We start from the raw sequence: 27,177 nt of genomic DNA, 5'->3' as shown, positions 1-27,177 counted from the left end.
TAGGGACAGCTTTCTGAAACAAATAATTTTTCCCCCCGTTTTTTTGCACCCTTTGTTAGGCCATGTTAAAAACATCCACGAGAGCAGACAAGTTGTGATGAGGAGGATGTGAGACCCTATGGCAGAGCATGAGCTCAGCTGTGGTAAAGCCCGGGCTGGGCTCTGCTTGTGGCAGTTTCAGAGAGACCAGCTAGAAACCAGCCTAACAGAAATAAAAGTTCTCAGCTTCAAGGTACCCCAAAAGTCAGCAGATCCTATTTTAAAGTGGACTGAGCAGCCAAAAATGGTTGCTGGAAAAACTGTTCAGAAAGATGTTGGGTTTTATCCAGTTCGAAGTGGAAAAGTACATGAATGTGGACAGGCATCCTTGCTGATGTCCTGAAAGGAAACAGGCTCTTTGCTTCCCTCCCGAAGCAGAACCAGTCACTGCTGTGGGTGGCAACACCTTAAATAAAATCATTTTGGTGTCACCCTCACCTCGTCACTCAGTACCTCTCTGGGGAGAGCAGCAGATGTTCTAACCTGTATTTTTAGTGTTTTGCAACTCTGTGCACTGTCCAGATGGAAATTCCCATCAATAATATATTGGGATTTGAATGACTAAATTTGCTCAGCAGTGGGGGATAAAAATCCACATGGGGGCCTATCACTTCCCTCTCCCTGAGGTGATTCCACAGACTGTGGTATTTAACTGCAGCAGGGAAAACCTTTGTGGTTTGAATTGAACACCACACTACTCAAAAGGCAAATGTTTGTACTCAGAGTCTTTCCTCACAGTCTCAACATGCACCTTGCAGGTGTTTTAATAGCGTCCACAACCAGTTTCCTCCCTGCATGACAAATGCTGACTGATAGCTCTCACACTCCCAGAGCTGCCTCATGGTCATATTAAACACCAAAGGGGTACACTAGAGATACATTGGAGGTTACAGGGCTGATGTTAATAACACCTAGCTGCAGTTTCTAGAGTTTTAAAAGATTTTAGAGCAAAGATGACTGACAGTGCTGAATGATGCAGTGAACATGAACATATCCTCTCCTGACTATATGGAGTGCTACTGGTGCTGACTTGAGCATATCAAAGTCAGCTCTGGTGCTGAGAAACCTTTTTCTTGACCCTGGACATCTGTGAGTACCAGCAGTGTCTTGGAATGATTTGCTTTTTGGAGGTTGCTACTCTTCTGACAGGTTGTGCAGACCCTCTATGTCATGGCATCAGATTTTCATCAGAAGTGGAGATGTGGGGATCGTTCCCACTGCTGAGCCAAAGGGCTGAAGAGCAAAGAGGAAATGTACAAGAAGAATAGGATGAGAGGAAATGGCATCAAGTTACACCAGAGGAGGTTTAAATTGGATATTAGGAAATATTTTTTCATTAAAAGGGTTGTCAAGTATTGGAACAATATTGGAACCACGTCCCGACCAGGGAAGTGGTTGAGTCACCATCCCTGTTGGCATTCAAAAGCGATGTAGATGTGGCACTCAGTGACATCCTTGAGTGGTGGGCTAGGCAGTGCTGAGTTAAGGCTTGGACTTGGTGATCTCAAAAAGGTCTTTTCTAACCTTAATGATTCTGTGAATCTATGATTCTATGAAAGAGTTGCTGCAAGCAGCAGTGTCACCCTGAACACCAGGCTCCTGCCAACCCACTATCCCTCCTCTCGTCCTGTCGGGCAAAGACAATTTCTTTAAAACCCTTTAATAAAATTACATTCTTTAAAAAAATAGCTTTTGAATCTCCTCTGCTGGAGTTGTTTTGTATTTATTTGCTTGAAGGGCATCCAGGAGGGCTTCTTTGGGCACCACTGCCAAACCATCTTCTGCTTGCAAATGGGATGGATGCTGGCAGTACTCTGGATGCTGCACCAGGGCTGACAGTGGAGCTGAGTGTTGCTGTGGCTGGTCTGTAAAACCCTTGGGCTTCTCAGCCCCAAGAGCCGTGCCTGGGGCCTGTGGCACTGCAGGTGATGCAGGGGCTCAGGAGCCACCTTGCCAGGGAGGCGTGGGCACGGTGGTGGCACCTGTTCCCCTGCTCGGAGTCCTGAGGTGGCCTGCAGGTCTGACCGAATTGAGAGAAAGGAAGGTGAGAGATGGCTAAAACATACCTGCTGATGCACCAAGACCCCCCATGGTGTTTCCATCCCTCTCTATGGATCTGTGCAGAAACAGCCCTGGGAGAAGGGTCTGCTGGACAGCCCTCGAATGCAGCCCAAATTCCCCCAGAGGCACCTGGGTCTCCCCCCACTTGGCTTAAGGGAGTCTAAATATCAGGACCTGCACTGGTGTGTGTATGATGCCAGGGATCCCACGCATTGCAGTGCACAGGGAGTTATCCCCCACCTGCATTAGCTGCTGCCTCTGCCTGTGTAAAGTCCTATTTTCTGCTGTGGAGATGCACAGAGTGTGTATGAGCCCTCTCTGATGGTATGTGCTGGCTGCAGCCATCATCAGCATCTCTACAGAAAAGCAAGCAAAAGCACCTGTGATATGAGGCAGGATTTTGCACTGGCTATTTTTCCACTTGTGTTGGAAAATAAACTGATGTGCTCTAGCAAGAAAGTGCTTATGATATTTCCAGCAGAGTCTGTGGCTCCATATTTCTCTGTTGGCTCTGCTCTTTTGTCAAAAAAGAGTGAACAATCCCTCACAGTTGTTTTCGCTTGCACTTTTGAGGTGATATTTTTACAGCAATGCAATGTAGGTCAAAATGCATTCAGGTTGAGAAGTGATAAAAAAACTTCTAAAAAGTTAGCTCATTGACTTTTTAACACTTAGATATAAAGCAAAAAATAAAGTAATTTTTAGGATAGCTTTTAAAATTGCTGAGAGATGCAGCTGTCTTTTCACTGGCAGTTTCAGAACCTAGAGCTATGCTTTTTTTAGACTACTTTCATAAATGGATATTTTGTTACAATACCACCCAGATGAGCTGCTTTCTGACTCCTGCTTCCTAATTCTGATACCTGCATGATGGGATGATTTCTTCCCATCAGCTTTTTACATGGCAACATCTGCTTTCAGTTATTTTATTTGCCTTTAATAATAATACTCTCAGTGCTGTAGCCTGATGTCTGATTTTACCACCTCCGAGTGCACAAGGGAGCTGGTTTAGTGAAAAATTCAGAAACTGCAGAATACTCTCCTTTTCTGTTGGAGCCAAGGTGCTCAAGATTTGTGGGGTTGGGACCCTGAGCATCTTCAGGAGAAACCACATAGAAAAATGTGCTGCCTACAACACTGGTCTGGGGCTCAAGGGTCTGCTGTTGATTCCTGTACTGGTCTCTCATGTTGTGATGGACAAGTCCTTGACTCTGTAGTGTCTGAGGCTCTGTGTATAGAATCACAGAATTGTTTAGGCTAGGAAAGACTTGAGACCATCAAATAATGTATATGAGATGACGATGCCAAAAACTTCTCATTCAGAGGCTTGTGGATAAGCTTACAGCTGGTCATGAGATGCTTGGAAATCACCAGCAGTAGAGAAACCAGCAACAGAAGGGAGCAAAGATGGAGTATCTGATTCATCCACAGGCTTCTCGTTATTGAGGGTTTAGAAAAAAGGTAATTGCACTTCAGATGGAAACAGTGACTAAAAAATTATTCTTGATGGTTCACTTTTTTCACTAAAGGGCTGTGGATACAGCTTCTAACTGCCTATAACGATTTTTAATATAAGGTAATTTCTGCTTAAATGAACTTGCAGATCTCAAGGATAATGCTAACGTTTATCATCATCTATTGGATCTACATAGGGCTATATCACCTCTTCAGTAATAACACAGATGATGCTCATGAGAGGTTGTGTAATTGTACCTGCATTTTGGAAGATGAAGGATAAAAATAAATCTTGGTATAAATCAAGATTTTACTTGTCGTCATGAAGAGCCAAGAGTAAAGATTCAACATGATTATATGGGTATGAACAGTCTCATCCAGTATTGACTTGTTCGTTTTCGATTGCTGGTGGTTTTTACCATCAGATTTCAGTAATGAGTGTTTCTCTCCCTGTATAATTCAGATGAATGGGTTTGATTTTGCATTGCAAATGCAGTTGATGTAATGAGACAGGGAGTTGTTGCAGCTCCTGGCACGGACATGTCTCTGGCCAAGAGTGCAGGAGAAGAATTCAGACCCTGTCTGACCAGGCAGGAGTGAGCTGGGGAGAGCCCAAGGCATGTGGATAGAGCAAAGGGACCCCTTCCTGTTATCCCAGAGGAGTCCTCCTGGGTTTGGTCCCTCCATTGATTTCATCACTGATTTTGCTATATCATGAAGCTGCAGTAGTGTGTTAGGCTCAACAGTTTTTCTTTCCTGGACATGACAGGTTAGTAGAAATTCCTCCCTGGGAAGATACTATCAAATTCCCATATATTTCCTAATGAAAGAGCAGAAACCTGGAGTCACTTGTCGCATACAGTTTCTCCAGGAAGGGGTAGGGATGGCCATTGGTCTGCGGCTCAGCAAGGGTGGAGGGTTTATCTTATTAGGAGACAGAAGAGCTGAGGAACAGCACAGAACTGGTCTATCAGTATCCAACTGCCTCTAGTGCACATGCCTGCCCGCAGTGTAATACATGGTAGGAGATAAACCATACTGAAAGCAAAGAGGCGCAACTAGGTGGCCACTCTTAGCACAGCAAACCCAAGCACATTAGTTATGGATGCACTAGATCCATTCATTTCTCTGGTTTACCAGGAGCATAAGAAGGGAGAGTATTTTACAGTATTTTGCCAACTGATTGACATTTAGGCGATGACGGATATATGGGCATAAAACTTTGCCCAACACACACCACCCGCAGCTGTCGAGGTGAGGAAGGGGGGCTTCCTCTCCTAGTTCTGCAAATATGCTTAAAGGGAAAGTGTCCCCAGTCGTTTGCCACTGCTCCAGGGCTGAATCACTCAGGAAACCATCTCTCTTGATGTTGACATGATCTGTGTGTTAGCGGTAAAAAGAAGTTTTCATGCAGGGGACTGCACAGGAAAAAAGATTTCCCTGCAAGCCCATCTGTCCCAAGGCATGCAAATATGTTGCTCCAGCTTCTGCTGGCCAAGGTTACAATAAAACAAAATAACACTGTGAGGGAAAGCAGTTTGTAACTCTGAGGAGGTGAGTCTCGAGGCCAACTCCTCTCGATTTTGGTGACTCCTAACATCTTTTTATGAGGGTCTCTCTCACGTGCTCACTTGTCCATTTGAGGACACAGCAGATGACCTCTCTCCCGGAGAGGGACCTTAAGTCTGTGCAAGATCTCATGGGCTGCAGGAGGACCAGCAGGCTCCAAGCCAATGCAGTGGTATTGCTGTGACACTCAAATGCCAATAAATTCCAAAATAAAGGGTTTGATCACAGCATTAAAAACTTCCCACATGAACCATTTTGAATGACTGGAGGGTGACAATCTAAATATAAATCTTAATTTTTTTTTTTAAACACTGGTTTGAGGCACAGAAATACAGCTTCGGTTGACTTTCAAGAGGAGTCTGTGGGAACATCTGACAGCAAAATTAAGTTATATGTTTCTTGTGGGAGTTTGTTTCCTACAAAAACTGCAAACCCCTCGTTTCCCTGGCACTTAGATTTTTAAAACTGTAATCCTAACAGGATATGAACTGTTTTCAATTACCCCCAGTGATGGTATTTCATCCTCCAAAGGAATCACCTGGGGAGTGGAGGGGAACAGGGACATTTAGTGCCAACATGAGGGTGTGATTTATTTTTAGAACCTGTGTGGTGATCAGCTCAGCCAAGGAAGTTTTGTCACTGATTTCAGCAGGTCACGAGTTCACACATAGCTTTTGAATTAGTTTGGGAGAATAAAACAGTGGGAAGGAAACGGAAGATCTGGAAACAGACAGAGGAATAAATGGGGTAAGAGACCAATTAAACTGGATAAAAGCAAAGAGACAAACAGAGGGCATGGTGAGGGCTTTAATGACTTCTATAGCACATTTCAAGGGTATTTCAGGTGAAACCTTTTTTGGATCACTCATTTAAATAGCGTCATTTCCACCAAAATAACTGGTTACATGACCAGGGTGAGGTGGATTTTAACCTTTATGTAATCTTCCTACATAAATGTAATACTTGCACAAAATGTACTTTTAGGATACGGTATAAAGAGAATCACAGAGTCATAGAAACAGTTAGGTTGGAAAAGACCTGAGATCATCAAGTCCAACTTTTGACCAATCACCACCTTGCCAACTAGACCATGGCAATAAGTGCCACATCCAGTAATTTCTTGAACACCTCCAAAGATGGTGACTCCACCACCTCTCTGGGCAGTCCATTCCAATGTTTAACAACCCTTTCTGTGAAGAAATTCCTCCTGATGTCCAGTCTGAACTTCCCCTGGCACAACATGAGGTTATGTCCTCTCAGGCTGTTGGTGGTTGCCTGGGAGAAGAGGCCAACCTGCACCTGGCTTCAACCTCCTTTCAGGGAGTGGTAGAGAGTGATAAGGTCACCCCTGAGTCTTCTGTACTCCAGGCTAAACAACCCCAGCTCCTTCAGCCTCTTCTCATAGGACTTACCCTCTAGACCCTTCGCCAGCTTTGTTGCCACCAGCTTCTGGGCTTGCTCCAGCACCTCCAAGGTGTCACAGTGTGTTCCTTTGTGTGTGATCAGATGCCCACTGGAGATGGAAGGACAATGAAACTCAGTCCCAGGAAAACCCAGCAACAGTCAACTCAGTGAAGTTTGTAGCTTGGTGGCTGGAACCACTGAAAAACCTAATACATGATTAAACCCCAAGTCCCACTGCACGGGGTCTAATGAATCACCTGTAACTGCCTCACCATGTACACACCAGCCCTTGTGCAGGGCCCTGTCCAGCACACTCGCTTCTCTCCAAATTAAGACCACACCTTTTGTCACATCTCAGGTGGGAGCAGGATGGAGGTGTCAGAAATGCACATGTACCCACTGTGGGGTATGCTGGAAAAGAGGGAAGCCAGTGTGGCACAGTGGTGACATGGTGGCAGACAGCCTGAAGAATCAGCCAGCACCAGTACATGCATGTGATAAAATCCCAAAGACACATTTGGGAATTTGAGGCAGCCCCATCATCTCAGTAAACACCTAGTAATGTAGCATAATGTAAACGTAAACATAAACACAAATATAAATGCAGCCATTAAGAGAGGGCTGAATTCTCCTTGCAATAAATTGGAGTAACAGCTATTTTTACCCTCCTGCCTCTGGAGAGGGTTTTGGGAGGCCTGTAGGCAGACATATGTTCTGGCTGGGTACTGGCAGCCTCCTGCTACACAGCAAGGCTGGATGCTTTCTCAGTGGCCTTTTGCTTACACCAGGATGAGGCCCTCGAAAGATCTTGAGAGCAATTGTTGGAGCTGCTGGTACTGCTCATCCAGGTGAGTTTCCTCTTCCCCTCAATTTCTTTGCTGCCTTCTCGGAGAGCAGAGCTCAGTGCCTCTTGTTTTCCCATCAGGAAACGAGCTGAGGTAGTGGTGGTTCCTTGTGGTTCCCCAGGAAAGGATACATTTGCAAACCAGTAAGGTACCAGAACAGTAACATCAAAATGGAGAGGTGTAGAAAGTGTAATTGTTACTTAAAAAAAAAAAAAAAGTATTTGTGGAAAATATGAGTATTTACCAAATTAGTAGAATTTTTCCCCCATACCCTATAATGGAGAACTTTATGGTTGGAATTCTGAAGAAATTAAAATATTCCAAAATCTTAACTTCTTTGAACATGGGAGGTCCTGAATAAATCCCAGAGGAATTGGAGTCCCAGCACAGCGTTTTTGGGGACACCTAACATCAGTGGAATCAGTGCTAGACAGCCAACATCTTCCCTTTCCCCTTTGCTGCTGGGCCCAGCATAACTTCTGGTGGCTGCAACTCTTCAGCCCTTATCCTTTCTGCCAGGGAAATAAGTTGTGTGTGTTTTGGCAAGAAAGGCTGTCAAACCAGCCCCTGCAGGTTGTGTGACTGGCTGGGGTGTCCCAGCAGCAGCAGGCACAGCAGGTGCCCTCCAGAGCATGTGCCCAGCAGCAGCACTCTCCAGGGCTTGTTTTTATTAGCTGAGGAACTGGGGACAGCAACAGGGGCTTTAGCTGGGTTTACAAACCAGAAAGGTTTGCACTTTGGGTCTATGTTATCTAGCAGGATTAGCAAGCCTCAGCGTTTGGTGCAGTGACATTTCTCTGTTTGTTGTGTGATTGATCTTGTAAGGGCCTTTCTAGTCAATACCAAAATTTCCAGGATTTATCTTAATACCTTGGACAGATGGATCCTATTGATTTGAATGGAAGCTGTGGAGAGGGGATATATCATGAGTTCCTTATAACTGTTTACAGAGCAAACAATTTCCATCTGCTCTCTCCTTTATTGTAAAGCAAAGGCAAAATTTAACTCAGCTGCAAAATTTAACAGGTGACCGTCCTGTACATTAGAAGCACGTCACATCGGTTATTATCCTGCCTGGCTCTGTTTGACCACACACAGTTTAGTCAGCATCTGTGGAGTTCTGGGGTCTCCCCTTATGGCTCTGAGGTCTCCAGGCCATACATTTACAAGGGAATCTCTCAGCCAGGAGGGGCTTCTGCCTTACCTCCTACTCTCCATGCTCAGAAAAAAACCAGTACTCACATACACATCCCAGGCAACATTTTTTTTTCTCCTGTTTATTTCAAAAGTCTTTGTAATAACTTAATTGCAACATTCCAAATGTCACCTGGAATTTGACATCCTCCCAGATGTACAGAATTCATACTCGACCATGTATCACAGCATTAAAACACACAGTAAGGTTCCCCAAACACCATCAGTGGGTTCTTCCACAGTGTCATTAACCACCAGCTCTAAGAATCCTTCCCCAGCCCCTCTGCACTGCTTTGCAATGTGGCTGCACATCAGCTGTCTCTGCCTCCTAGGTCTATAACCATGCTTCTGTGAATGAAGGGGTGCCAAGCCCAAAATACCCATTTTTGTTTGCAAATTGTATATAATGTACCAGTAGAAATGTGATCTGTATCTAATTGGCTTTGTATATGGTTTTTACTCCTCTTCATTCAAAGATCTTATAGCGGAAAAATCCTGAGCTGACATAAAAAATGGGACTGATTCATCAAGAGCACTCACAATTACGGTATGTATTGGAGGCAAAGTTTCTGTCAACCCAGAATTAAAGCATTTTAAAAATTGCCACTTGTTTAAACAGATTTCAGTCTTGAAATTTATTCCAGTTTAATGTTCTGCCAGGAAGCATCATCTGAAAGAGAGTAAAAATCTATGTTTTCTAATCACTAATTTACAGGAACTTATGCTTCTTCATTTTACCACTTGACTTGATAAACACAACTGAAATTGTGCTGGAAAAATGCATCTATCTCCTTTTGACTTCTAGCAGGCATTTAAAAGTCATTACATCTGTTTAATTGGGCTATTTATTACCTGCAATTCAACTAAGTTACTCCAGATTCAGGCAACAGCAGCACTTGCTTCTTAGAGCATATCATTTCTTTTGGCTTATTTAGGTAATCTCTGTATAGTTCAACTCTTTGGGAGAATGTTGAGTGATGCTGGGCACTGGAACCTGCTGCAACTGTTTCTGGCTGGCAAGATGTTATTTTTTCTGACCAATGCTCAGCTGAAATTCCTTTTGGTTGTTACAAATGTCTCTGGCTAACACCCATATGCAACAGTGGCAGTAAAAAGCAAGTGTAAGATTTGCTGCCATCCTCTTATTTCAGTACCAGTGATGAGAAATGTCCCTAACAGTGTAAAAACAGCAGCAGAAACTGGTTCAGCAAGTGCTGCAGCTGTTTGCAGGGCAACGTCCAGCACCCCAACCACCCAGCTGATGCTCTCCTGAACCCAAGCTTCTCCCACTGCTGGAGAAGCGTCAGGCTGCTGTGGACAGTGGCAGCTCTGCTCACAGCTTTTGCATGTGAGATCCTTACCACCTCATTTAGGATTATTTTGCTTTTCTGGTATGTTGGTATTGGGTGTTTGGTTTTTTTGTTTTGAGTTTTTTGTTTCTTTTTTTTTTTTTTTTTNTTTTTTTTTTTTTTTTTTGAAAAGCCATGACCACCTGAAGGTCAGCTGTCAAATGGACTGAGTTATCAGTGCAGGAAAATTGAAAATCATGACATCTTGTGTGTAGGCTGTGAATAATGGGCAACACTCTTTTGATCATTAAAATAGAAAATTATCTATTTTCCAACGTTTTTAGTCCATTAGGAAGGCAGGGATATGAGCACACTGCTGATGATTTGCACTGGTCTCCTGGCAGTACAATCACAGGGTCTGGCAGTGGGATGGATCCCACACCAGGGGAAACTTGGCCAGAGGACGCAGCTGTGGATTGCCATGACATTCAACTCCTCTCCAAAAATGACAGACACCTCGAGGCAGATCCATTTTCTACTGGGGACTGGACCACTATTCATGGTCTCTGGACCATGGACATGTTTAAATCTGTGGACAGAGGCAACTCCACCCCTGAGTGCTATGCAGACCAAGGCATGGCCTCAAATACGTTTTGCTTTCATACAGATGAAGAAAATATAAGCCTTGCCTGCCCTGGTGCTGGCAGAAACCCAGGCTTTTCCCCAAGGTACAGGTGCATTGAGCATTGGAAAAGAATGCTATTGTAATTTTGTGGTGCATGCCTGAGCTTTGGGGCCCAATTGTATATTTTAGCACCTTACTTTCTGTTCAGAGCACCACTTCTTCTGTTGTTTCACTATACTTGTAGGATGGCAAGACAATTTTCCCTTTTTTTTACTGATAAAGATCTCTTAGCAGATATAACCAGCCCTTGGTAATTGATTCATCTTGCAATATTTATATATGCTGTCATCCTATGAAAGTCTAAACAAATCTATCCATTTTATGAGGAAAGTAGATCACAGGAGGATTACTGCTTTGCCGATGCAGAGGGGGAATGTAAAATGAGTTGATAACTGCACCTGCGTCCCAAACACTCCAGTTCCAGGAAGAAACCAGGGTTCAAAGGTGGCCAGAAACAGTCTAGCACAGGCTATACACACAGCACTTCGCTGTGCTTCTCAAGAGAGGCTCAATACAACGTCAGTCTTCTTTTTCCCTTTTTTCTTTTTGCCTTTCCCTGTATTTTTGTATGTTGGTAATTCAAACAGCACAGCTGCTGTCCCTGATTCAAGGGCAGGGGCAGGCAGGTGTGTGCGTTGCCTAAAGACAGGGACTGTCCTTAAGAGCAGCAGCAGACTGGGGTGATGGCAAACACCTCCTGAGGCACAACAAAAGGGACTGCCAGCACCACCCAGCCAAGCCGCTTTAACCACCCCAGTGCCAACTCCCAGCCACCAAACCAACCTACAAAGGAACATCTTTGAGTACCAAGAGTCAGTACATTGCCCTTGATGCTGTAGCTGTGTACTCGAGGTCTTTTTGATAAAAGTGGTTAGCAGCAAGTAGAACCCCGTGATTTACATTTCTTTGCCTGAACTGGAATTACATTAGCATGCCCTTGGTTTGCAATTGCCACACAGGTACAAATATTTAAGGTTTTGAAGGTTTATACATGCAATTCTGTTTGCAGCAGTCAGACAGGCTCGGTTTTAATCCCTTTAGAAGCTCTATTCATAGGAATTAATGTACAGCACAGGGCATTTTCCAAATGGGATTTACATACTTCTGACTAAGAATTTGAAAAAAATTAGATAAAATGGGCAAATGAAACAGGAAAGTCTTTTTACATAAAACTTAATCTTTAGCATATTTCACTGGATTTCTGTTGGTAGGAAAAATATTGTTTACTAATTTCAACCATGATACGCAATTTATACTCAGGATTTAGATTTTACAAAACAATTTTTAAAAGAAAAATATTCATAAGAGTGACTAATTTTGGTGTGATTGGGAACATCTGCTGGATATTTTGCTGGTGTCAATATTTCATCTATTTGTAATTAATACAAAAAGAAAAGAGATACCAACCAGAAAACAGCACAGAACTGATCACTGTTTTATAATTCAATGTAGAAGTGAGCAAATACCAAAACCAGTGAAATAAACTGCAGAAGTAAAACTACTGAGGCTTGTAATAGGAAACAGTAATGCCAGCTCAGTTAAAGATACCTACCAAGCTGTGTTCTTTTAAAAAGAAATAAAATAAACAGGAATGTTTTTTGAGCATGTATCTTGAGACTTGAATAACTGAAATCAGTTGGAACTTTGGAACTAATATTTTTGCAGAGTACCCAACAAGGTAGGATTCCAGTGAGCTAAAAATGTGTTTGTATAAGTAGAATAATACTTTTTATTTTTGTAAATAAACAATGTTTACACACACAATCCCTCCCCACCTCCAACAATCTGCAAACCATTTTCAGATGTGCTTTCAGATACTGAGGTTTTAAAATAAAATTGGAACTGAATTATTGCACTGCCTGTGCAGTCTATTGATGTTACCACAAGCAAAAATTTTCTGGACATAATTTTACTTGCATGGAATAGGAAATTATACCCATTGAGAAAACTTGGCTGTTTGATTTGCAGAGTCAGAAATAGCAGTAATTTTTTCTCATTGTTTATTGTATGTTATAAAAGCATTACTTTTGCATTGACTCACTGGCTTCAAAAAGTACTGTTACATCTTGCCAAGTATAAAAGGAATACGGGAACACCTTCGTATTTCTTAAGACTGTTTGATAAAGCACCACCTGCTGGAAAGCCCAATCCTGAAAACACATGGGATGATGATGTTACACAATTTTAAACCTACCTGCATCCCATGCTGAGTCTGGGCTTGGGAGCTGTCTGAGACACACCTGGATCTGACTTTAGACCTCTTTTTGGCTATGCAAACTTTAGGGCAATTGCATTTTCTTTTTGATGGTTTAAAGTCTTATTCTAATTACAGGGTGGATGTTACCTATTTAATAAACAAAAAGAGAAAGAAAAAAGGCATGTGTCTTTATTGGTAGCCACAGACTGTGGCTGTGTAAACTGAAGTAGTCCTTCCTCAGTGCTGTTGCTGTACAACATATTTATCATGCATAATGAACCGCTTACTGTGTATGTACTAATATGCATATCCTTTGTGGAATCTCAGTGGAATTGTCCATTATTTTCTACAATGTAGTTTCTGTTTCCCTAGCATTCATGAAAGCAGAATTTGAGCTCAAATATGGACATATTCACACACACAAAAAGAAATTGCATATCGGTTGTACAATGAGCAATGCACAGTTCATTAGTTATTTTGTGTGAGACAAGTATTAATTTGCCCTAATTGAAGTTATTATGTAACATAGCATTTATTGTATTATTTAAATATAGCATTGCAAATGTGTATTGATTTGGAAAGGCACATTAGTAATCCAATTAGAGCAGAAGCCATACCCATAGATTTGCTAGCGATCAGCAAAATACGGTTTTGTTTAATTAGCTCCGAACATTCATTGCAATGATTTGTCACTGAATATTTTTCAATTTAAAGGCTGGAAAAATACTAAGAAGTGACAACAATCTCATTGCTACAGCTAATTTTCATATAATTATAAATTCATCCCACATAGGCAATCAGGTTTATACCGTGCCTACATACCTGGCTATATGACCTCCACTACTGCTATAAGTCTGTCTTTCAGTAGCAAGCTAAGACATGACTGAAATATGGGTGAATGGTCATAATATACCCAAATTTTCACCCGCAGAAAGCTGGGGAAGAGAAAAGACTCAGGGCCAGGGCTGAAGCAGTGCTGGGACACCATGGTCACAGAGAGCTTTGGTGTGATTCTTACATCTCTCCTGTCTTCCACCAGTAATTCTGGTTGCAATCAGAGCTCCTAATTGGGCTGCCAACTAGCATGTACATAGCAAAGAGGCACAAATACCCATCTTGCATTTTCAGTTGTGCCTCCTGCTGCATGGCCCCAACCACTGCCTAAAGAACATTTATATGTCTTGCTAGCAGTAATGGGAGTTACTTGTGCAATGCTTCTTCTGCAGGGAGACAGGCAAACTGCAGCCTCGTCCTCCAGAAACTTCCATGTGCGGCTGAGGTCACTGAGATTACTTCTCTGAACATCTATATGGTCTGAAGGACGTCCTTCCTTATTGCAAGCAAATAAAAAGCGATCTAAATTTTTTGCACAAAATGAGAACTGTGCTTTGGAGATGGGAAGAAACCAAAGAGAAACAGATGACATCTCAGTGTGACTCCAAACTTTGTCCAAGACACAAACAGGGAAGACAAACCCCAAGAAGTGAATGTAGTGACTTGCCACATGCTACAGATTTCCCAAGAAACTATTCCTTGTAATTGTTCTGCCCTGAGCTCAAGGGGAAAGAGAAGATGCTGCTTGGTCATTGTCCCTCATTAATTTTCACCTAAATTTTAATTTTCATCTGCAAGGTATTAGCACATGTGCGAGGTGAACTCGGTATCTCCTTTGTCTGACCAGCTCACACCTGTGCCATCATTGGTCTCACTAAGGGCTGGCTCACAGAGAAGTCCCAAGTCCTGTAGCTTTCTGCTGCTCCTGAATGCTCTTTCCTGGGCTCAGGCAGCAAAAGACTAATCTGGGGCATGGGGTCTGAGCTCAGGTCTGCACTGCCTGTACAACTTCTCAGCAGGCAACTGGGATGTCTTGGTCTGTGCCAGCTAGGAGTCACTGCTGCTGTTCTGCAGGGGGGGCTGAGGGGGTTGTATCAGGGAAGATGAACTTTTAAATCCTAAGTTAATTGCATTCTTTCAAGGCTATCCAAAAATAAAACCTAGGGAAAAAAGAAACATTTCAAGAATGTAATACAACTCCCAAATTACCTGAAAAGAAAGTGCAATCTAGTGCAGTGTGCTTTCACTGTCCCACTCTGTTCCTTCAGTTTCCTTCTGATTTCTTGTGCTTCAGCCTGTGTCCAGGTATTGCTGGTATCTGCTTTGTCTGTGAAAACGAAATACCAGGAGGAATTGCACTTGGTGCAATTGGTGCATGTTTAGGGGTTAATTCACAAAAGGAGCAGGTTGCCCCAGGGAATCCCGAGCTGGACCATGCACAATCAAAGAGGAGTTAGGTGCCCATGTCTGGCAAGTTTAAAGAGGAATTGTCATTAAGAAAATGCTAAAGGAAGAGCACAAGGGACTACGATTGACTGATCTCAGATCTCCTATGTCCTCTTGGCTCAGGTACTCATGCACAAAGGTGATGGGTGCCCAGGTAGTGTTAGCAGGCTAAAGAGTAGAGACTTGGAGCTTGGTTTTCATGCATCCTTGAAAAATACTTCGGCCACTGAATATGAGGGAACTGTAAGGCCACCCTTTGTCAGATGCTTCCCAGTGAGACCCAGCTCAGTAACTTTGCTCTGACCCTCTCATAAACTGGCTTTGCTGAGCCAGATGGGGATTTTTACAGGGCTTAGATACAAACTGGGGGTCCCTGTGGTTGAGCTGTATCAGCTTCTAGGGATATGTGCACTGCAAGAAATAGGGGCATTGGTAAACAACTGGGCATGCACTTTATATGCCTCTGAGGCTAAGGAGAAGCAGAATGGAGTGTATCAAGGATCTTGGGAATAAATAAACATTAGACCTAAGTGCATAGAGCAGCAATCAGATGCTCAAATCCCTTGAGAAGCCCAGCTGTAGGACCTGGTCCAACTTCCCCTGGGGTCAACAGGAACTGCAAAGGGTCCTGCAAAGGCACCACTGTAAACGATGGTACCAAACAGACTCAGAAACATTTAAATCATGTTACAACAGACTGCCTTTGCCTAAATGCAGAAAAAGTACAGAGGAGGTATGTACAATTTCATATTACATCACTGTATTTCCCAAGCAGGAATAGGTAGTTTGACAACAATTTACAAACATTTAAACAGGACCCTAATTATGGTTATATTTATCCTTTAAAAACAACTTACTGAAAAACCCCCCACCTTAATTTGCAAATTTTTCCCCACAGAGTTCTTCAGCTCACAGAATGTTAATGAATTTGAACATGGTTTTATGAGCAAAATAACAAATTCTCCTGTGGCTTGGGGTCCTATCTATTCAAACTCCTTAGTCCTTTGGGACAGAGCCCATCTGCCTTGATTTATACAACACTTCACAGAGTGGGGCTCCTTCTAATGAGTAATAGTCCTCATGATGGCAAATGTACCAAGATACAACCCTGAGAGTCTAGCTGCAGAAAGAGAGCAGGGTCTCATTCACACTTTTAATTAACGAACACATAAACCATCACAGTTATTTACCTATGGGGTAATCCCAAGGGAAAATAACAAATTTTCATTCTTTCAGTTCCCTGCCTCTGCTGTTTCCAAAGATGTCCCCGGCATCTCTGGAAGGTGCCTCCCTGAAATGGGTCTTTCAACTTCTGCAGCCAGTCTTTGAGTCTTCTCCAGACCCTGACCTGCCCCTACACAGCCTGCTTAAATTTATCCTTCAGTGGGCTTCAAGTTAGGATCACCAAACACTTTGAACTCTTCCTGCTTCAAAGAGCAGGAGTGCACAGACAGGAAGGCACTCTGACGCGTGGACCTTGGGGAGTCTCGCTACCATCAAGAAAGCTCCTGCCTCTTGAATGTGGACTCTACTATACCACATAATCTTAAGTGTGAGTCTGTGTCAGGTAGAAAGAGAACACAATCATCACTGCCTGTTTCTGGCCAAATGCATCTTGACAAAAGCTGTGACTATGTTTAGAGTGTGATACAGATCCATGTGTGATGGTTTATCTGCTGCTCTGATTCCTTTTCGTCAGGAAAAAGATACAATCATTGCCATACTTCAGCTGGCAGGCTCAAGTGTGCAAAACCTCAAATTAAAAGTTAGTTTTCCAAGGTTAAATTCCAAAACATTTTGCACCACTACAAATTTAAAGGAAAGCAAAAATGATGGCTACTCCAAACCCAGGCAAAGCAAAGTAAAGTAAGTAAACAACAGAGTAAAATATCTATATGAAACTTCATGGAAATATTTTCAATCATTTCTAATATTCCCAGTTTGTTTTCATCAGCTTCTTTAATTTATTCAGTGACCAATCTAGTTACTCATGGTCTTGCCTACAACTTCAAAAGAAGTTTCCAAGAGCAGGTCACTGTGGCTCAGAATATAAACTCAAGTTTTGTTTCTTGCCTGGAATCAGCAGAAGCCTTTTAATTAACTTCACAGCATAGTAGAGAGAATTTAGAGAAATGATCCAGAGCTGTGCATGTATTTCAAAAGAGATTTGCAGCAATTCCTCTGCACCCATTTGTTATGCTAAACTAGACACTCCAGACCAGGTTTGCTTCTGGTTTTTCAGTGGTTTGGGCTAGTGCAGATTAAATATGGCTTAAGATGGTAGCAACAGCCAAAGGCCAATTTATGACTTCACATCAGCATTCTGGGGGAAGTCAGCTTTCAGGGGGAACTCCAAAGTAGTGCTCTTCTGTATAACCTACACAGTCAGATTTGTGGGAAACAAGTACAGGGCTGGAGCCCTCAAAAAACTGCAAGGAAATCATTTGCATGAATCTCTGCAACAATATTGCAGAAGCAAAAGATGAAAATTTAGGACAACAGAGAGCCTGCGTTCATTTTAGTGACTTATTTTAATGTGAAAGTAATGAAATAAGCATTTCAGTGGTGATGCAAACATTTGATACCAGAGGTGCATACTGGCTTCTCTTGCATTACATGAAGTCAGTACTGAAGATGACAATTGCCTGTTTCCAGTTATTCAGTAGGCAGGAATAGTTTTGCACACTTTGATACGGTCCTTGATAACCCCCTGACTTTTATGAGTTAGGTGGCAGGCAGTCTTTCAGACATGACTGGCTAAAACCCATAATTTGTATGAGGGGAATCCAGCCCATTCAATCCTCTGCTGTTGAAGTCAGTAGGGTTATTGAAGGGAAGCACAATCACACTAGAGGTGGTGTGGCAGCCGTCACCTACATGTATGTTACATACAGGCCTGCTGTGAGGAATTGCTGAAGAGCATCAAGCACAAAGCTCAGGGCCAGATCTAGACTTCAACAAACTGTGAGATACTGGTTTAATCAAACCTTACCAACCCCATGTTTGAATATGGAGCCAAACTTGCCCACAACGTATTTTAACACAGAGTTTGGGTTTAGGCTCTGTTCTGAAGAACAGGCTGGTATTGACACCATCCTAACCATGCACACCATCCTTCTGTAACTGCATCAGATTCTGCATCAAAGACATCCAAGTCTCTTCCAAAAGACCCTCAGGGGAAAATTGTAACATAATGATAAATATCTCAATGCATATTAGAGAAAACTTATAAAACCCCCAGAGACTAAAATGCTGAACGCCCAATGAATACCAAGGCTGTGTCTGAATTTAAAACTTTCCAGTAGCTTACAATGATAATTCCAGCCTAGTCACCATTTCATTTTTATTAGAGAAACAAAAGGAATTTCAAAAACTCTACCTAGAATCACTCGTTTCTGCCAAGCGGTTGTTCATGATGGCTAGAGCACCCACCCCTGCAGAGAAACCGTTTTGTCTCGTATTGATACAAACATTCCTCGGGTAGCCGTTGGCCGTCTCGGACAACTGCTTTTGCAAAATGGCCAGGGAGACTTTATTGGATGCCGTGAGCTCCCTCATGGAGATCATCTCTCCAGAGAGCCTCCTCCCCTCGGTGTCACTGTCGTACTGTCCATCAGTGTCCACTGAGATGTTTTGTCGACGCAGGCGGGCTCCGGGGGTGATGGCGTTGCGACGGCTGAGGCGGGTACTTGATTTATGGCACTTTGGGCAACATCTGCATTCGAATTTCTTCAACACCCAGTTCAAAACTTGCTTGATTACAATTGAAATGACATTAAAAAGAGAGTATATGCAACATACCCCCATAAATATAAATACAAAGTTTCCGAATCTGTATAATCCCTGATTTTGGTATGCAGCGTTCTGGCTGCTTACCAAATCTCCAAAGCCGATGGTGCTGAATGTGACAAAGCAATAGTACAAGGAATCAACGTAGTTCCATCCTTCCACCGCCGTGTACATTGCGGAGGCGCAGCAGGAAAGGGTAATAGCAAATATTCCCAGAATTAGCAACACGTGGTAAACGGATGGCTTCCAGCCCACGAGGCTGCCCACCCCAGACATAGCTGGCCCCCTTCGGAAGTTGGGAGGTAGGAGACCACTTCTTCGCAGCTGTCTCTCGTGGCACGCCTTCATGATAAATGCCAGGAGGGAGATAATGCGCTCCAAGAAGAGGTTGAAGAAAAGGATAGTCCCAGCACACCCAAAAAGGCCATAAATGATGAGGAATACCTTTCCAGCCACAGTTGCGGGTGTGGTCATTCCAAAACCTGTGGTGTGGAGATAAATGGGTAATGTTAATGACATAGGTTTTCATGTGTAAGCTCAGGATATGTGTAATTTAAGAAGGGTCTCATCTCACTGGACAAAAGGAGTGCTATCTCTAAATCAGCTCAGGCCAACATAAAACTGAGTTCTGTAAAGAGCAAAGAAGGCACCAGAAAGCTCAACAAGATGACTAAAACCTGAAAGCAAGAAAAAAATCCTTGCGCATATGAACAGCAGTGTATTAACAGAGCAACACCAGTCTGTAAACGCAGGTGGAAGGATCACCGAGCCCAAACCTCTTCAAGGTGGGATGAGGCGAAGAGACCACTTCACTGCTCTCGTATGTGCCAGCCCTGCATGACCTGATGGAAAGTTTAAGCTTGCTGTTCACAAGTTGTAACCCAGTGTAACACTTCTGTTATAGAGGTCCAATTATATAATTCCTGCTGAGAAGAGGCAAGTTTTCAGGCTGTATAACTCACCTCCCATATATCGAATATTGTTTTAAACGTAACAGCATTTTAAAGTCTTATCCCAATCCCAACTGCAACTAGACCACCTGGTATCATCACAGAGGGAAGGAAAAGCCATCACACTAGAGAGCTGCCTGGCAGACTGGGAGCATTAGGAACTCTCAGACTGATAATTACACCAGGGAAAAACACTGCTGCGAAATTAAATAGAAAAATCAGAGTATAAACACTCGGGGAAGATGCAGCAACAATATTAATTCACCTCTTCTTTTTAAGAATTACTTACTGTAATATTACTTATTATTATGACATTACTCATACGCATAATTTTATGAACAAGCAGTAATATCTTGTAGCTACAGATGGTTAAATAACAGCAAAAGTGATCTTAAATTTGCATGCAAATAAATACAGTAAGTTCACTCCATGTTATTTGCTGATAGCAGTTGTATTATGGAAATGATTTACATATATTTCACATACTATCTCAGGAAGATGCTTCTGAAACTCAATTCTGCAGGTATTGCCCTTGTTCTACTACTCTTCCCTGTAAGAACACTTGGTGGTTGAGTCAAAAAGCACACTGACAGGATCGAGGTGACTGCTCATCTCCCATGAATAAGTAACTGCATGTAATCTAAACTAATGGTTTGTAAAAAATCCACATGCTGAAATTATTGTTCCACAAAAATACTGAGCAAGTAACATATTCAAGGAGGTAAATACCAATATCAGACCACATAAACAAAAGGAGCTGCTTCTAGCATAGAGCACAATGACGTAATTATAGATCATAATGAAATCATTAAATCCAGTTTATTACCATGATGCACCTTCAAACAGCAACAGGAAAATATTTCCTATATATAATGAATTGAGATTGCTGCTTGAAATCTACTGGTTCATTTTTGCAATGGCTGTATTTTTCTGGGTAGTTTACCTGTGCTCCCTTCCTACTTCACTGACAGAGAATTTCACATTGGTCGATAAAAAACATAAATGCTCATGACAAGTAAACTTGGATATATCCTTTCAATAACATGAAGGTGCACGGTGAAAAAGGTGGTCCTACTTTCACAAGAGATTTGACATGCTTGGAAACAGCTGTGTGCCAGCAATTCAGACTATACTGCGTAATTTGAGTTACTTGGTCTAGTGGAAGGTGTCTCTGCCCATAGCAGGGGTGTTGTGAATAGATGCTCTTTCAAGTCCCTTCCAACCCAAACCATTCTATTATTCTATGATTAGTACCTTCACAGTAAAAGGAGTATTTTCTGTAAAAGTCAGTGAAAAACTTGCACAGTATTACCAGAAAATATCACCAAAGAGGTAATTATATTTTGTTTTCTGGACCTACCATATCTCCACTTCGTAGTGTTAAAAAAGACCACCTGCCTTGGGGTCCCAGGTTTAACGTGGGTCATTGGGAAGCTCTTCCTAGTTCCTTCTCCTCTGTGGGGTAGACCTGTTCTTTGGATTGGGCTGGCTGCTAGCAGGAGCCGTCTCCTTTAATGATGAATAGTCCCTGGCCCTCAGAAGAAGCTGGGGAGCCTGCTGCGGTTGCCAGCTAGAGATACACAGCCAGCTTGTTATGGAAAAGGCATCTGTTCGCCTCTGCCTTGTCAGCAAAGCATTTAAACATGTGCTTCACAGCAAGCATGTGAACATCACCATCAAAATAAATGGGTTTATTGTCCCACATATGGCTAGACACATTTATTAATTAGGGAAAAAAAAAAGAGGTAGTGACAGTTTGGATCAAGTTGTAAATGTGCTGAAGCTTTTCAGTATTTTCAGTGATCATTCATGAGAGGTGTTGAATTTTTATACTCCTGATGTTTTGAGATTTTCTGAAGCATAATGTCACCAAAATTCAGTATGTAGCTGTGCAAGGTGAAAGGACCCACCACAGCAACGAGAGTGCTAAGAAACAGGTGAGACCAGGAAAACACAGAATCATAGAATCATTTAGGTTGGAAAAGACCTTTAAGATCATTGAGTCCAACTGTTAGCCCAGCACTGCCAAGCCCACCACTAAAACACGTCCCTCATGAAACTTCAGGTCAACAGCTGGCTGAGGGAAGTGCACTCACATACTCTTCACACAGGGTCTTCCTTTGCCAGCTGTGTTTGTCCCTTTGGCACCACCTGGACCACGAGGGGGTTAGTCTTGGTCTGTTCTGTACACCACCTCTGAGCTCAGCTCAAGGCTAAGGTACATCATGATGCCTGGATGAAACAAATTAATCCAGAACTGCCTGTGCCTCTGAGACAGTACAAGGAAAAAAGCGCAACGGTGCTTTACATTTTTCATGGCCCTGAGACGTATTATACAGGTACCTTGGGGTTGACTTTGTGTGGCTCAGATGCAATATTTCAACCTCCCTCATGCTAATTCTGCCTCACTCTGATTCACCAGTTCAAATATAAGCTCTATGGCAGCAATAATTTCATGTGTTTGATACTTCTCCTCCCCAAACCGAATCAGTAGAGATGAGTTGATAAAAACTCTCTTCAGCAGCCTCTCATGAGTAAGTGCTGGCAATAAATAAGACCCTCATCCTGACTTGTTTAACAGGTTCTGTGGTTACAATTCTGCTCTTCTGGAGTTTAAATTACTTAACCTGGTGATGGATTCAAGAGGTAGTACAGCTGGGCAAACTCGTGACATGCTTCCTGTTGTTCTTGCTCTCTTTTACCTATTTTCTTACCTATTTTACCTATTTTCTTATGGGTAAAAGAGATAGTTGATGCCAGAAGATAAAAAAGAATAGCAGCTTTAGTAACTATGAGCTCTTCTTTCAGGTCAATTGCTTTGTCTTACTATAGTTTGAGATTAAAAAGGTTGACAGTTTTCCAGTAAAGATGTATTTATCCAGAGATGGAATAAAGTTTTAGTCACCTCAAGAACTACGCAAAAAAAAGTCTTCCAGCCTTTACCATGGCATAATGTGTCCCTGCCTCTCTCAGGCACTCCAGTTCTTCTTATGCAGGTGTCCTGCTATGGGACTTCACTCACACAGCAAGTCAGCACACCAAAACAATAATTTTACATCCTAGAGTGAAACAGCACAGATCATCAGTGTAGCATCATCTCTACATAAATATAATGTAGCTACATTTAAAGGAATAAAAGAAACTAAAATGGCTGAATACACCTTTTTAAACAAATGATTCCTCAGAAATAAACAATAACAAGAACAACCATAACCAGAATTCTGCTTCCAGAGGGAAAGAAGTTCTTGCAACACAAAGACTAAGTTCTTGCAGGATTGGTCCCCAAGAGATGGGGGTTACAGAACACAGACAGAGAAACAAAGAGCAAGGAATTTTGTTTCACGTCTGTTCCATGCTTGCTTTACTTCACAGCTTTCCAACAGTCCTGGTTGGTCTTTATTGACTAACATGTAGGAACTAACATCAAGGAAGAAAACATCCTATTCTGAATTCCAAGTTTGGGTTCTGGTGCTTCCTTCAACCCTTTTCCACCTGTTGGCATTTCATTACTATTTCTCCTGAGAATCATACCTGTATATTTCACAACTGCCTCTCATCTATTCTATAGCTCCTCACCACCTAACATTCAGAAACAGTTGCCTTGGATACAGGGTCACAGCTGAGAGCTGACAAAACTGCTGTATCCAGTGCTTTTACCAAAGGAATGAGACTACTACAAGTCAGTTCTTCCACCTGGCTTTGCATTTTCAGACTACAAATTAAAAACTCACTTTCCCTTTAACATTCTTTCTCAGCCCGCTTTACTAAAATACTGTAAATCTTTTTAGAGCTTTTCCATTGCAAATCCTTTAATATCAAAGTTGCTCTAAAAATTCCATTTGATCTTATTTAGATTACTGTCTGGAAACAGCTCCTGAACAGTAGCAGTCTGCCTAGCACTTCACCAATTAAGACCTTTTAAGTTGGACCTATGCGATGTCTGAAGACATGAGGTACAACTGCAGTTTTTAGAGCTGGCCTAACCTGTATCATACACAAGCTCATAGTCCTTGGTGACCCATGTACTGAGCAGATATTCCATGGAGAAAATGCTGAGTGACTACGCAATTAAAAACTGAGTCCCATAAACATTCTACCTATTGATTGACCCATTCACCCATCCACCCTTGGTCATACCCATACACCAACTCAACATGAATAAGCAGGCAGTTTCTGGAATTTCCTAACTTTCTAAAAGTTATTTTAGAGACATTCCTTTAACATGCAGAACAGACTTGTTCCCAAAGCCTACAGTGAATATGTGGTCAGAATTCCTGTAAATTTCCTGTGTGAACCAGAGTGACCTAAACCAAGTGCGGGGTTTTTGGGGTTTGTTTGTTTTCCTAACTGAATGTTCAGTATATAAAAAAGTGCATACATACACCCAGAAACTTTAGGAAAAGATGCCCAGTCTATTCAGTGACCTGAAACACCACCATGATAAACTTAATGAATGTAGTTAAAACCCACCCAGGTCTCTGCTGTTGCTCCTTGTTTCATCTCCATCTGTGAAATATTAGTGAGGTGTTTGAGATAACTGCTACTAAAAAGGAGCAACGCTGGCAGAACAGAACCAGGAGATGATTAATTGAACATTAAGGAGTTTAAAGGAGCTGCAGGCAATTATTAAAGGCTTTCCACAGCACCAGTTTTATTCTGTTTACACACAGTTGTGATCAGGTTATTGGTTATCCACAGCACTGCAATGCGTAACATCAGTGAACACCAGAATCAATCACCCTCAGCATTTCTCTTCTGGACGTGATTTAAACCACAGGCTAAAAGGTCACGGCTACAATATTCATTCCTCTTTAAAGTACACTGGTTTTAAAAAGGGTTAATAGAATTGTAAGCCTAAAATAACCCAAGTTTCCTTGGGAAAAAAAAAGTTATTAAATTTGCAATGATGGCATTCAGTAACTGAAAGGTGAAGTTAATAAAATAGTTGTTAGTTACCAGGTGCACGTGAAAGGTATGAAAAGAGACTAAGAGGTAACAATATTTTTCTGTAGAAATGAATGACAAAGATGAACCTAAAATTATTCCCAGCTGCAGCTTGGGTGAGGACAAGAGACAGGGCTGGGCAGGCACACATGCCCTGGGCTGGGAGGCAGAAGAGCAACTGCATCAGGGCAGAGGTGCTGGGACTCCCCAGCTTCTCTGGCAACCTGTGATTTCCACATGTGGGCAAGGGGCTTGAACTCCCATGGGCATCCATGGAGGGCAGTAGGATGTTATGAGAGGCTGCCTCGAGGGAACAATGCAAGAGGTTCCTGCAACAGAGAATGGTGTAATGAAAGGGGCTGTAGAGGTAAGCAGAGCTGCTGGTGGCTGTGGTCCTGGGATTGAACAGAGCAGTCATGTGCTCTGGAGAGGAAATTTTGGAGGAGAGGTGGTGATGAAGGACCTCCTCTGCTAGAAAGGCAACAGGGCCAGCAACCGGAGGATAAGAAGCTGCAAGGGAATCTGCCTCATGAAATCCCCTCAAGATGGGAATGTGAAGCTCGACTCCAGACACAGAGTATTTACATGCAGAGGTGCTGCTGTGTGGGGCTGACACCTGGCCATGTCAGCGGGCAGGTGAAGAGGGGACCCCATGCCTCAGGAGAAGCTGTCTTGGGTGACAGAGTGGGAGCAACATTTTTAGGGTGAAGGATATGCTGGCCCTGAGAGGAGTATCACCTTGATGGGGTCTAAGGCTTTGGGGGTGCCCCCTGAAATACCTTAGAGAAGGAGAGAGGACTAACCTCCTTCAAAACCTGGCTGCTCCTGAACGTTTTTCTCCTCCCTGCAGCAGGTTTCTCAAGGGTGTTTTTCTATGCTGAAGCATTCTAGTTGAGCATTCCAAGAAAGACCTCAGTTTCTAGTGGGTACTCAGCAGGCACATTTGTCAGCTCAAGTGGCCTAACCTTTGTAAATTTGAGTGATAAATGACCCTTAAAAAGATAAGCACTGGGGCTTCAGCTTCGCCAGCAGCAGCAGTACTCTTGATCTTTTCATTCAACACAAGTAGGCAAGCCTTTTCCCTCAGTGGTACTGCATGTGCCTTTTCTGTGTACAGCACGTGAAGAAAGTGCATACCCAAAGACTAACTAAACAAGTCCACCCTTGCTCACTACTTAATGCCACTATCCTAAAGAGATAGCCCAGTAAATACATAAGGAGGTCTGGCCAAGCTTCTTTGGCACAGAACCAAGCCCAGGAAGAAGCAGAAGTGTCCCTAAATCAGTTTTATGGTTCCCTGGCTGGGGCTGGCTGCTCCTTTATATACCTTGTACAAGCAAATGGGGACTGACTTGTGCCAAGTCACCAGTGTTGCCAGCTGAGCAGCAGCTCTGGCCCGTGGTCTTGCTAAGCAGTAGCCCCTGAAGAGGGAACACATGGGAAGAGTCACGAGGCTCAAAATCTTTGACAAGCTTATGTTCAGGTTTTTTAGCTAATCCATCCTACTGCAGCAGAACATGGTTTCTAATGAGGGAGAGGGGACCTCTCCTAAAAGGAGATGATAGAGAATGAAGCTCAGGGAAGAATGAAAATCAGAAGTATGAATTCAAAATAGACAGAGAAAAAGAAAGTCGATTCTTGCTGATTTGACTGTATAGAGATGGAGGTGACCTGTGGTGTGACAATATTCCTTTTCTATCATCATATTGTTCACAAACAAACTGTCTTTCAATACTTAGGGTTTCATTGTTCTTATAAATAATATAATCTCCTTCTCTGCTAAATTCTTGGGGCTAGTCTCTGGTTTACAGTCATAAAAATCAAGACTGAAATTAGTTTCTTCATTATATGCTTTCTTGGACAAATCTTAAGCAAGATGATGCTAAATCCCCTCTTGTTTTGTCAGTTACTCTACCCCTTGGCACAGCTGGATTACTCTAATGGCTCGTTAAGACAGAGAGAATAGGGGTTAGTGTTGCCTAAATTAGTGCTAAACCACCTCCCAAAGGAAAATGGGATGAGAGCAGGGTGTTCTTGCAGCCTGTCTCTTTGTGAATTAATCTAAACTAGTCCAGAGCCGCTTCTTGTGGCTACCTCCACACTGGATGATTGCAGGGTCCTTACTCTGGTTTGTTTTCTTTCCTTATCCTAACAGCTGGGGAAACCCACTTTGCTATAATCTTTTCTGAAATGGTGGTAGTGTTAATAATGGAAAAATAAGCCCACATGCCCCTTGGTTACTTAAGTACATTATATTACTGTGGAAAACGTCTCCGTTATCTCCCCTAGAAGATAAGGGTCTTCAAACTCTTGCATTAACAGCTGTTGGGGAGGTGTCCAACCTCTGCTGCTCACATTCCAGGCTGTGGGCAGAAGCACCTGCCTCAGCTTACTGCACTGCCAAACCTCAGCTAAAACACAGAGGTTTCTGAGACACCATGAGACAGAAGAAACACACCTGAATTTAGAGTAACTA

The 27,177-nt window shown here is 42.6% G+C and overlaps 1 protein-coding gene across 2 annotated transcripts in view; it reads right to left on the bottom strand.

The window, feature by feature from the left end:
• Positions 1 to 9,216: 9,216 nt before the first annotated feature.
• KCNK12 (potassium two pore domain channel subfamily K member 12) overlaps positions 9,217 to 27,177 on the bottom strand; it is a 28,158-nt gene continuing 10,197 nt past the window's right edge. The window contains exons 2-4 of one of the 2 annotated variants that reach the window (XR_001878502.1): positions 18,398 to 19,289; positions 12,736 to 14,899; positions 9,217 to 9,237 (exon numbers count right to left, since the gene is read on the bottom strand). Coding sequence is in view for 1 of the 2 variants with exons in the window: in XM_017837867.1 (XP_017693356.1) it covers positions 14,863 to 14,899; positions 18,398 to 19,289 (929 nt within the window). In the remaining variant the exon portion in view is untranslated. Of the gene's footprint in view, positions 9,238 to 12,246; positions 14,900 to 18,397; positions 19,290 to 27,177 lie in introns of those variants that run through there. The other variant, XM_017837867.1, reaches the window with a different exon arrangement.

This window comes from Lepidothrix coronata, unplaced genomic scaffold (assembly GCF_001604755.1).
Source record: "Lepidothrix coronata isolate B3197 unplaced genomic scaffold, Lepidothrix_coronata-1.0 Scaffold313, whole genome shotgun sequence".
Lineage (NCBI taxonomy): Eukaryota > Metazoa > Chordata > Aves > Passeriformes > Pipridae > Lepidothrix > Lepidothrix coronata.
This window is presented reverse-complemented; position numbering and strand designations above follow the sequence as displayed.